Source organism: Onychostoma macrolepis, chromosome 04, assembly GCF_012432095.1.
Source record: "Onychostoma macrolepis isolate SWU-2019 chromosome 04, ASM1243209v1, whole genome shotgun sequence".
Lineage (NCBI taxonomy): Eukaryota > Metazoa > Chordata > Actinopteri > Cypriniformes > Cyprinidae > Onychostoma > Onychostoma macrolepis.
Window position 1 is genome coordinate 5,525,933 of NC_081158.1, and position 12,303 is coordinate 5,538,235.

Consider the following 12,303-nt stretch of genomic DNA (forward strand, 5'->3'; position numbering starts at 1 on the left):
CATTACATGGATAAATGTCATTGATTGTTTTGAAGTGTACTTCTTTCATTTTAGGTAGCAAAGGAAAACAACAGGTAACTTTGATTGTGTCAGCTTTTGAAAACCTTTCATTTTAAGAGGAAGAGGAAAATATTATTTTGTAATTAATGATCCCAAAACCTTGTTATTTCACTTGACATTGAAGAAATTATAATTATCGATAAACAAATCAACCAATGTACGCATTATAGAAGAATATTGTAATATACCGTTAATTAAATTCCTCAAAGCTACAGGAATATCTTTGACAACTGAAGAAAACTGTCTATATGAACATTTCAAATGAAAATGATCATAACTTGATATATTACCATCTTCATCCATTAAATGCATTACAATCCAAACTCCTTTGTCAAACCAGTCTTAATAAAATAAAGATGTCCTCTTATGTAAAGTGCACCTGTTGTTCCAAATGATAACATTAGAGTAAAATCAAACATTTTCCAATATAGTAACACCTGCACATGAAAATTAAATCACTTAAAAAAAGGCAGTTTTAATAGGTCAAAGTCACATCTTAAGAGAAAAGAAATACCTCCAACTTTTTTCCCAGACATTTCTGTTTTGTTTGGGTTTAGGAAATGGAAAATGTGGTGATTTGAAGCAATTTGCGCATTTCAAGAGAGACAGAGCATGCAGTGATTCACTCACGCCGTTTGTGAAATTACGTTTCACATAAATATTTCAAATGATTTTGTAAGCTATTTCATAAATATGAATTGTCCCTCACCTTATGCATACAGCGCTGGAATCCCCTAACATGGAGCGCATTGCATTGTGGGAAACAGTATCCCATGCAGTGTTTTCAGATGCACACATCAGATTTCAGCAAATGTATGCATACAGAAACTTCACAACCTATTCACAGTATACATATTGCATACTGCAGTATAGAAGGAGCTGTATAGTATGCCATTCCAAACACAGCCTCTGCACTGATAAACCATATTTTAAGAAATTTGAAAATGGATAAAAAATAAACATGCTTATACTTTAAATGACAAAGTATTTTTCACAAATAAATATTTAAAAAGGAAGTAAACACTGTCTGTAACCAGCAGGGCACAATCAGTGTTCTGGGAAGTTTGTGTGCATTGGGAATCATATTTTTTTCAAATGAAGCCAATGTAACACTCATTTTACATACAGCACACAGTGAAAATGACTTGAATATGACAGTGGGCAGCATAATTTGAAATCATGAGTTTAAAGTTTGTGGATCACACGTCTCCAGTGAAGCTGAACTCTCCTCCTGCCCGCATTCAATTCACACGGACCGACCGTCGCACAGAGCTAGGGATGGCTCGAAACCACAATTTTGATTTCGGTACAATACTAGGAACTAATACCTCGGTATTGATACTAAATCGATACCACAGGTGACAAATAACCAGCCTCAAAATATAAGTGAATTGAAAACTATTTTATTAAACACACTGCTTGAAACTCTGCATAAACAATTGTGCAAAGAACATGTATAAAATTAAAAAAATAAAATAAAAAAACCTACATGAAACATAGGTCAAATTTTGATTTTGGAAGAAAAAAGAGATGAAATTAAAATAGCATCATCTTTTCAGTCTTTATCAAATGGTGCAAAGAAAATGTCTCAGAATGTACCAAAAAACAAACAAACAAACAAAAAAAACTACAGATTAGAGGGTACAGGTTAAATTTTGATTTTGGGGGGAAAAAAGAAAACTGAATAAAGTGGGTTCACATCTTTTCAGTTTTTATTAGCTCCTTTGTTAGCTGCAGATTTTTGGACAAATGATAGTCTGGACCTTAGTGGGCTATACAGATCAGGCCAGAGGTACTGAAAACTCTCTCAGAGGCTGAGCTTGATGCTGGAATGCAATGGTAATATTTGGTAAATGTTGAAAGAATGGGGAGGTTTGATTCATGCATTTTCCACCAAGAAAGTGGGTTTTCTGTGGCACTGGTCTCTTCCATGGTCTTGTATGTGTGGAGTTCTTTTTTCAGTCTGTCAGCTGGCATCTGTAGATGTTCTCTCCCAGCTTCACATTCATCTCCCTTTCCCACCTCTTTCTTTTTCCCTCAGAAACAATTGTTGACAGGAGGCTACGCAAGTCTTGTTTTTTGGCACCTGTTTGTTCTTCCTGCTCTGCCTGAGTTTACTGAGATCAACTGTGGCAGCCTTTTGCACAAGTACTTCAATCACTTCCTTCTCCTTAGTTACAAATGTGTTCTTAAATCTAGGATCAAAGAAGGTTGCTTCTGTGACGAGTCAGAAGCTTGATGATCCATCTGCAGTTTATTAAACAACAGTAGACAATACAAAACACAAGTCAAATGGCGGGCAGAAGGTCGAAGCTGGCAGCAGGAATCGTAATCAACATAAACAGTCTGAGTAGACCGCAGGCAGCATAAACAGAGGGAAAACGTTCAGTAGAGATCGCCGTGGTAAATCAAGACTTCGCACTGAGGTGCCAGAAACGCAGTCCTTTATGTGAGTGAGTGCGTGTGTGATTGATGACAGGTGCAGGTGATCAGTCCCAGGGATGTGGGCTAAACTATTTTTAGTGTTTGGGTTCATATTAGTTTAATGCACAATGTTAACCTGGCAAACATGTATTAGTGTATTTTTAAAGAATTATTGATTGATCTAAAACTCACATATGCAGCTTTATTGTAAAGTGTTATTCTAACGTGCCCATTAGTAAAATACTTCTCTCTCTCTCTCACACTCACACTCAGCTGCTTCCCTTTAGAGGTCGTCACAGCAGTAATATGCCCTTCATCACTATTACTAATACTAAAAATTATATTACTGATCTCTTTAAAATAAGTCTAAATTAAATCAGCTGAAAGAGACACTCACCTGTCGACCTTTTAACTCCTCGAACAAATCAGGATGAGCAAGTGACAGATGTTTGCTAAGGTTTGATGTGTTGCCTCCCATGGCAGCACATGACTTAATAGCAGCGCTTGCTGACTGGTGCATTAAGGTTGGTTGGTAATGCCATATTTCACTTCTACCACTTTCTTTATTTATTAATTTTGGACGTGTAGAGTGAGTTTCATCTGTTTGATCCATTGTCGTTTCTCAGTTGTCACGCTTGCCGGTTTCGCGACAGTTTGGGTAACACTGCCACATAGTGGTGAACTTCGGAACAGCAGCGAATGAAATACCGAACTGAGCAAAATTATGATATTGTACCGTTTTAAATATAATATATACCGGTATTTTTCCAGTACCGGTATACCGCGCATCCCTACACAGAGCACACGAGATCATCCAGGATGCACATACACACTTAATAAGATCTCAACTAGATTCGACTAAGTTTGCAAGGTTTGTGAAATTAAATATTCATTAGTCATTCAAAGATTTGTTTAAATGACATAAATGCGTATTTGTTGAATGCTGACGGCAAACAAGAAAGTATTATAATGTTTGCCTTTCTATTACGAACAATATAAAAGTAACCGTTATAATACTTTTTTGTACATTTTAATTACTTTGTTTAACAGTTCTATCTATTAGACAGACTTCTGTCCGTATTATACAGAATTGTTAACGACGACGGCGAACTAGAGGGAGAATGTGAGCACCGTGTGCTCACTCAGGCACTGCCGGATGCCTTTCTCAGCGCTGTCAAAATAAAAGTCCCACTACGAACGCATCGGCCAAACAGAAAAACTTATCGACCGATGCCGATATTTGAAAAATGCCAAATATCGGCCGATATATTGGTCAACCACTAAATTCATCCTCTCTTCCTCTTCCGGTGAACTGGGAGAAGAGCAGAGTGAACCTTATAGTTACCTACACTATTTGTATATAATATCTATAAAACATGTCGTCAGATAATATTTGTAAAGATCATTATTTGCCGCTTCCATAGACACCGGTGTATATTTAAATGTCTGGAACCTAAAATAAACATTATATGGTTGAAAAGGCTGAATAGTTGTGTTAAAATGACAAGCGCTCAGCGTGTCCGTCTCTGGGTCAGTGCCAGGAAAGGCGCGAAAGCAGATCTGAATTCAGCAGTTGATCATATGACGCACTACACCAGTGTGATAGAAGAAGCCTCATATCTGCCCACACTGTGGAATGGACTTTGTGTGTAAAGCAACCCTTTACATCCACCTGAGAGTTCACACTGGAGAGAAGCCCTTTGAATGTGGTGAGTGTGGGAAGCGTTTCCCACATAAAGCAACCTTTGATATTCACATGAGAATTCACACTGGAGAGAAACCTTACACCTGCCAACTGTGTGGAAAAACTGTGAATCGGAGAGGAAGTCTTGTAGTTCACATGAGAGTTCACACCAGAGAGAAGCCGTACACCTGTAATCAGTGTGAAAAAGGCTTTTCACGTAAAGAATTCCTTAGTAAGCACATGGAGATTCACTCAAGAGAGAACTGCTTTATATGCCGTCAGTGTGGAAGGAAATTCACAGACAGGGAACAGTTAAAGAAGCACGTAATAACTCATATCGGACAGGAGCCTTTTATGTGTCATCACTGTGGAAAGAGTTGCTCAAAAAAAGCAAACCTCAGGACTCACATGAGAATTCACTCTGGAGAGAAACCCTTTACATGCGAACAGTGTGGAAAGAGTTTCAGACAGAAAACAACTCTTCAGAATCACATGACAGTTCACACCACAGAGAGGCCTTTTCAGTGCGAGTTTCACATATCAAATAGATCTGAAGAGTTATTTGTGACCCTGGACCACAAAACCAGTCATGAGGGTCAATTGTTAGGATCGGACAATGTTTGGTCGAGATTTTAACTATTTGAAAATCTGGAATCTGAGGGTGCAAAACAATCTAAATATTGAGAAAATCGCCTTTTAAAGTTGTCTAAATGAAGTTCTTAGCAATGCATGTTACTAATCAAAAATAAAATTTTGATATATTTACAGTAGGAAATTTACAAAATATCTTCATGGAACATGATCTTTACTTAATATCCTAATGATTTTTGGCATAAAAAAAAAATCTATCATTTATTGCTACAAATATACCCCAGCGACTTAAGACTGGTTTTGTGGTCCAGGGTCACATTTGCAAACTCATTCTGGCAAGAAATTGGCGTGTTCCAATGTTTCCAAGTGTGGTAAGAGGTTTAGAATAAGGAGCGATTTTAAAATTCACCTGTGCACTCAGTCTGGAGAAAGTGTGGGTCTTTGAAAAGCCTGTAATAGCATTAAATTTAGTTTCAACAACTTTTAAGTTCATAAAAAGTCCTGATTGTTTTAAATGGTGGGGGAAAGTCTTAAAAACCTTTGAAATTTTGGAAGCACAAACATAGGAGATGCTTGAAAAGGCAAACCTGTTTTTGATTGGCTGGAGATTTTTATTTATCATTTATCATTTTAAATGCAATAAATATGCAATTAACTCTCTACTTCCCATCAGAATAAAATGTGTGAAAGCACAGTTACCGAACTGAAGTCCACGAACAGGATCCTCACATAAGTCCCTGATCTTGCCAGATATAATGTAAGATATAATGTGGCGTTATAACAAAGAAACATGCATTTTCTGTAAAGCTGCTTTGAAACAACATGTAACTGTGAAAAGCATTATATAAATAAATGTGAACTATACTGAGTTGAATTAAAAGAGCCATTGCATTGTTGGTTACTGTACCATTTTGAAGTCATTGACAGACTGACAGTACAGCAACAGGAGAAACTGCATCATTTGCTGTATTGGAGGCGCTATATCTCAGCTGCCTTTGAGGGCGTTTTAACAGTTCCACTGGGGCCTTATTCTCAATGCATTTGACAGTCACCATACAAATTGTCAGACATTCCTACTGAAGCATTTTTTTAGTTATGCACCCATAACTTTGACAGATGTGACAATACAGTAACAGGAGAAATTGCATTATTGACCCACTTTGAGGTGCTATATCTCAGCTGCCTTTGAGGGTGCGTTAAAAGTTCTTCTGGGGCCTTATTCCAGGGCATTGCACTGTTACCATGCAAATTTTCAGACAGTTTTACTTCTGCATTTTTAAGATATGGACCCATGACTTTGAAGTATATTACAGTAGACTAAAGGGTTTTCTGTCGCTGTCCGTGGTGCTGAATAATATTCGGTTCTGTAGAACTGAAAATAGGATTTACCAAAATAATTCATTTATCTTCAAGGTTTATGAAGCGTTGATTTGATGAACTGAAAGTTACATTTGTTGTCCGGCATGAACCAAAGTAATTAATTTATTTGGAGGCGCTATATCTCAGCTGCCTTAAAAATTCTGCCGCTGTCCATGGTGCTGAAAAATCTACAATTAGTTGATCTGAAGAACTGAAAATACTTTAGTCCAGCATGAACCAGAGTAATTCATTTATTTATTATATGCCAGTTATTTTTTGAATGCATGGAATAATAAGCTCTGATGATCAAGCAATTAGTAAATCAGAAGGTGTACCATTATTAAACTGAAGGGGTGGTCCTAAGATCCACCCTTCATATTTTATTACACTTTTTGGCACGATCATAAATTGATCAAAAATCTACAATTGCTCATTTTATGTCTTTAAGCATTAACTGATGTAACAAGCAATGTGCGTCTTTAATAGAAAGGTAACAGTTATGGCTATACCATAAATGCATTATCAGTGCTAATTTGGCTATTGAAGATATCTTATATTTCTCAATATCAATCAATTCAATCTGTATAAACAACATTCACTTTGTTGTAAAACCCCATGTTATTTTAAAGGGTACATAAACAGTGTATTATCTTGTCATGATGATGGCTGTATGCTCCATTGTGTTTGTAATTCCCATGTTTGTGGGAACAGAAGAAAATTCCAGTCTCTGCTGTTTATTTTTAATCTTCACCTTATGAAGCTATTAATGTAATTAGTGTTACTTTTACGCTTATGTGATGTATATAAAAGTTTTATTTATATTATGCTCAAATGTACTGTACACTGGCTGTGTATTAGTGTACAAGTTGTAATGACATTCTCATAATGATTCACTGTAATAGACAGGAAAACAAATGGCAAGTGATTAGTAATGGCAAAAGCTATCCCTTTAAAACAAATTTTGGTTGTTAGAAGCCAGTACCCAATACATTATGAAAATGGTGTAAACATGCCCTACCAGTCATGAAAATATTATGTATTAGATTTACTTAAAGTAGTCATACCTTTAAAACACATGACTTAAAGAAGCCTTTTCCGCTTGTTATTGGTTAAATCCCTCCAGTTTTCTCAGGATGCACAGGGTTACCTTTAGAATATAAAGGACATAGCATTGACAAAATGCAATAAGATAAGTAAAAAGAGAGAAAAAAAATTCCTCAGGTGTCATCACATCTAAATTAAATGAAAGTTCTTCATATACAGAACAAAAATTATGGTTACGTTTCTCAAAAAAAAAATCTTTTTGGATCCCACTTTATATTAAGTGGCCTTAACTACTATGTTCTTACCTCAAAAAATAAGTACAATGTATTTATTGTATTACAAAACACTTCTGCTGCTATTGAGGTGGGATACGGGTGAGGTTAGGGATAGGTTTGGTGGTCTGGGTAGGTTTAAGAGTGGGTCAACAGTGTAATTATAAATGTAATTAAAGAAATTAGTTACAGATGTATTTACAAGCAGGTATTTTTTTAAAAATATAAGTACAATGTAAAAAAAAAAACAAGTATGTACGCAATAAGTGCATTGTATCAAATAATTAATTTAAATGTTAGTACATAGTAGGCCACCTAAGATAAATATAATATAATATAAATAAATATAATATAAGGCCACCTAATATAAACTTAGACCTTCTTTTGTTATCACTATACTTTAAATTATAATGCATTAATAATAATTATTATTATTATTATTAAATATCAAATTGTATCTGTTTTGTTGAAGATACTGATAATGGCTTCTCTGTTCTGTATAAATTTGAAATTGAAATTGGGGTGACACTTAAGATACATTCGATTTGATCGCAACACCCCACTTCACATTAAAGGGGTGCCCATTTTCCACAGTTTGATATGATTCTTAATGAAATGTCTATAACAGTGATGAGCAAACTTGGCTCTTCCAGGCCACTTTCCTGCAGAGATTTGATCCAACCCTGATAAAACTCACCTGCCTGTAGCCTTCTAGTAGTCTTGAAGACAATGATTAGCTGGTTCAGGTGTGTTTGATTAGGGTTGGAGCTAAACTCTGAAGGAAAGTGGCCTGAAAGGGCCGAGTTTGCCCACCCCTGGTCTATAACATACTTTTGTTAAGATTTCTCACTGGTAGTGTAAAACAACACCCTTTTACCCGGTCAAAAAGAAGCTCTGTTCACAGCAAGCCACTTTGTTGCATGTTCCTTTAAATGCAAATGAATGCAGATGAAAATCTCTGCTCATGTGGGCGGGGCCTGTGCAGAACTAGTCATTCTGCCAAAAAAAAAATCCAGACGCTTTTTACAGGTCCAAGACGAATGTACACGAGACAGTCAAATTATGTATAATATATAGTTTAAATATTACATAAATACTCACCCTAAATGTCACTTTTTGCTAAGGATCAAGTCACAGTACCAAACAACAAGCATTGTTCATATCTGCCATTTAAAATGTTTCCCTCAGAAATTAAGAAAACTTTCAAAATTGTATATTTATAATTAATATTAATTTGTTATAACAGTCATTTAAAATATTTCTAATTAAAAAATAAATATTTACATTTTAAAGTTTCCAAAAAATTAAGGATACAACTGATAGATTCATAAGTTTTTTTTAATGCTATTTGAGCAAAAGAAACAACATTTATGAGACAGCTGTTAGGTTTCATTGGTGATTTCAAATATGAAATTTAATCTTAAGCTTGGCAAACAGTTTTGGAGAATTCATTCAAAGAGATAGGAGCTGCACTTGCATGCCCGAGCTGCATTTCAGAGATGGTCGCTGAGTGACATGATTTGCCTTAAAAAAAAAAAAAAAAAACTTTGGCATGGCCTAAATGGGCTTCGAAGGACATAGCCTCTGAATTGATGGCACTTATGGAACAGTTTCCCCAGATACCCTATAAACAAAGCAGGCTGTGCTAGCGACTGCTTCTGAACAATACTTAAATGTTTCAAACAGTTATTCAGTTTTTTTTGTGTTTGATCACAGCACCAAATACTTTAATGCTTAAAGACTTAAAATAATTGTTTTGAAATTGAAACATTTTTTAATTGTAATATTGACTAAAACATGCAGCAGATATTGAAAATATTCTGATTCTTTATTGTTTGTGAACACTTTACAATAATGTTACTCTAGTAAACAGTTAATTCATTAGCTGTAATGAACTAAAAAAAAACAATAGGACACATGTGTCACAGTCTTGTCTCCAGGTCATGTCTGTATAGAAACATATTATGCACATTTTCAGAGGAAAAACTTCCCTTAAATTTGTGACTTTGGTTTGTGAGCCCAGGTGCCTTACAAAAAAGGAACTGCAAGAATCATTTTTATCGCAATAATGCTATTGATCACTTACTTTTCAATTTCTGACAATGAAGCAGATGAGTCTTTGTCTTCAGTGAGGTCCACTACTGTGCTGCTAGCCCTAAATCAATAATTAAACTTGTGTTTAGCGCATTCTGTTTCTTCATTTTACATTAACACGTACCCTGAACAACTGTTGACATGTCCTTCCAATTTGTGGACAGCTACATGTTTGAGGCACAACCTGCATTTTTCAACAGCTACCTCCTCTTTCAAAATAGGACAAATAACTTTTGCAATTTTAACATTTTTACATCATGAAATGATGTAACATACCTTTGCTTCTGGCTCTATGTAAAGAGCTTGCTGCAGTGGCACAATACAAGCCAAAGCTCTGTTGAGACTACTCTCACAGTGAAGAGATTTCACGCTATAACCAGAATTTGGCACTGGTGGTTGTGTCAGTGCCCGGCTCCTTCCACATCTCATTATTTTAAAGCCTGCATCTCTCAGCAAAGGATAAGCAGTACACAAGTGTTCACAAAAAAAAAAAAAAGTCTCGAGAGATTAGCCTGCACAAAATCAGATCTGGAGGTTGATGGCTGCGGGAAATTAACAGAATTGGGTAACTGATGAGATTCACTCCTTCTCAGCGCTAGCTGGGAGGAAAAAGAGGCCGTTTGGCCCGTGTGCCCGTCACTTGCACGATGCTCAGCTGTTGCTGCAGAGTCAGCAGGGTCGGAGTGTTTAGGTGTTTGGTCATTCAGTAATAGCTGAACAGCTTCTTGGATAAGTCCGGCGGCTTTCAAATTTGTGTCATGTACTTGGGGGAAAAAAAACAAAAAAGATGTGACATTACTTTTATAAATTAGACTGACGGTAAAAATCTTTATATCTTATTCAGGGTAAAGAATATAACAATATGTGAGCCAATAGAATGCAGTTACATGCCCCTAAAATAATGGAGCATAAATGCCCCTGAACAAATTTTAGTATCATCATATTATATGTATATCATATATGAGCAACATCACATCAGAAACAAGTATAATATCACATGAGTAGTGTGCAAATGTGATATTTATTCTATACAAACAGTTCAGTAAATAGTTAATATTGCATTATATTTTAGATACATTATTGTCTGTTTCTACCAATTCATCTTTAAAACAACAGTAGAACACTGAACCAATTATTCAATGATCCATTTATAATAAGAGCTATTTACTTAATTACTGAACGAATCATATATTTAAACAAATCAAATGAATAAATGACTTAAATTATTTAATTTACCACCAAATATTGGCAGTTTTAGTTTCTTATTTAAAGATATTATTTCATTACAACTTCATATTTCAATAATAATAATACATGAAAGGGATAGTTCACTCAAAAAAATAAAATTGTCATCATTTACACACCCAAATGTTGTTTCAGACACACTTTCTTGTACTAAACATAAAAAAAGGTAAACAAACTGTTTTGATCCAAAATGCATTGACAGAGTGCAACTGATAAGTAATTGGAAAAAAGCAACAATACCTAGTTCAACCGCTAGGTGTCAATCCTACATACAGCACCTTTAAGCATATTAGTTATGTCTGTACAAATTAAAATATGCTTGTTTTTAAAAAAGGATTATTGACTCAGTATTGAATCAGTATGTTATTAACATGGCAAATCACAGATGCAGTTTGCCTGATCTTTTTTTTTTTTTTTACAAGAACTGTTTTTTGTGTATTAAGACACCACTGATTAACTTTCTGCATGATGTAGCATCAATAAATCTAAATAAAAATACAGAGAAGGTGTCTAACAGGTACATAGGCTTATGTAGGGCTATGAAATCTGTTATTACAATATAATAATTATATACTAAAATAATGATTATATATTATTATTTTTGTTTAAATTCTATTTAAATTTTTCTGGATTCCATATTAATAGTTCAATTAAATTTTAATAATCAAAAACATGTCTATAACTGAATTCATATAAAACAACTTATTTTATTTTAAGGGAAATAAAAATGATTTTTTTTTCCTGGAATACATTTGAATAGCCTTTTAATGGTTTAATTTAATTGCATTTTTCCTCAGAAATTCAGTTTGCATACTTAAATTTATAAATGAAGGCATAAAACATGAATTTATCGTTTTAAACCTCATACATCCTTCCCGTACCTGCAACAAAAGTGTCCCTCGTGGGTCAAAATGACCAGAAGGGTAAAAAGTACACTTTTTTTTTTCGTATAGAAAGCTTATATTGATCCATTTTTATTTATTTTTTGTGATTTTTATTTTATTTACTTTATATTCTGGATATTTTTAAGAAAATATGAGCACATAAGCAATTGTTTTACAGTATTTTACCAAACAAACAACAACGACACAATTTCGGTACTTTTCTATCAAAAACCTACAAGTGCACTTTGAATTGGGTCAATGACGGGTATTACAAGGAGAAGGTGACTTTTCAGGACATTACTCCATGTCCCCACTTTTCAAAACGCTTATAAATCACACAGAATGGAGTGTATTGAAAATCTGAAATAGCAGAAAGTCTCCTGTAAGGGGCAGGTTTAGGTGTAGGGTTGGTGTAGGACAATAGCACATACAGTAAGTACAGTATAAAAACCATTACGCCTATGGAGAGTCCCCACTTTTCACAAAAACAAACGTGTGTGTGTGTGTGTGTGTGTGTGTGTGTATTCCCAGTATTCAAATGTGACAACAGTAACAAATTCTTGTTACCATAACGATCAACACACAATTTTGAAAAGGTTTAATCACATTAACGTGAGGAGAGCGAGTCGCCAGCTGAGGAGAGTCA

At 34.9% G+C, this 12,303-nt stretch overlaps 1 protein-coding gene across 1 annotated transcript; it reads left to right on the plus strand.

The window, feature by feature from the left end:
* The first annotated feature begins 4,120 nt into the window (after positions 1 to 4,120).
* LOC131538445 (gastrula zinc finger protein XlCGF9.1-like) lies at positions 4,121 to 6,080 on the plus strand. Its single transcript, XM_058772323.1, has 2 exons — positions 4,121 to 4,692; positions 6,041 to 6,080. The coding sequence occupies exons 1-2, from the start codon at positions 4,121 to 4,123 to the stop codon at positions 6,078 to 6,080; spliced, it is 612 nt and encodes a 203-aa protein (XP_058628306.1).
* The last annotated feature ends 6,223 nt before the right edge of the window (positions 6,081 to 12,303 follow it).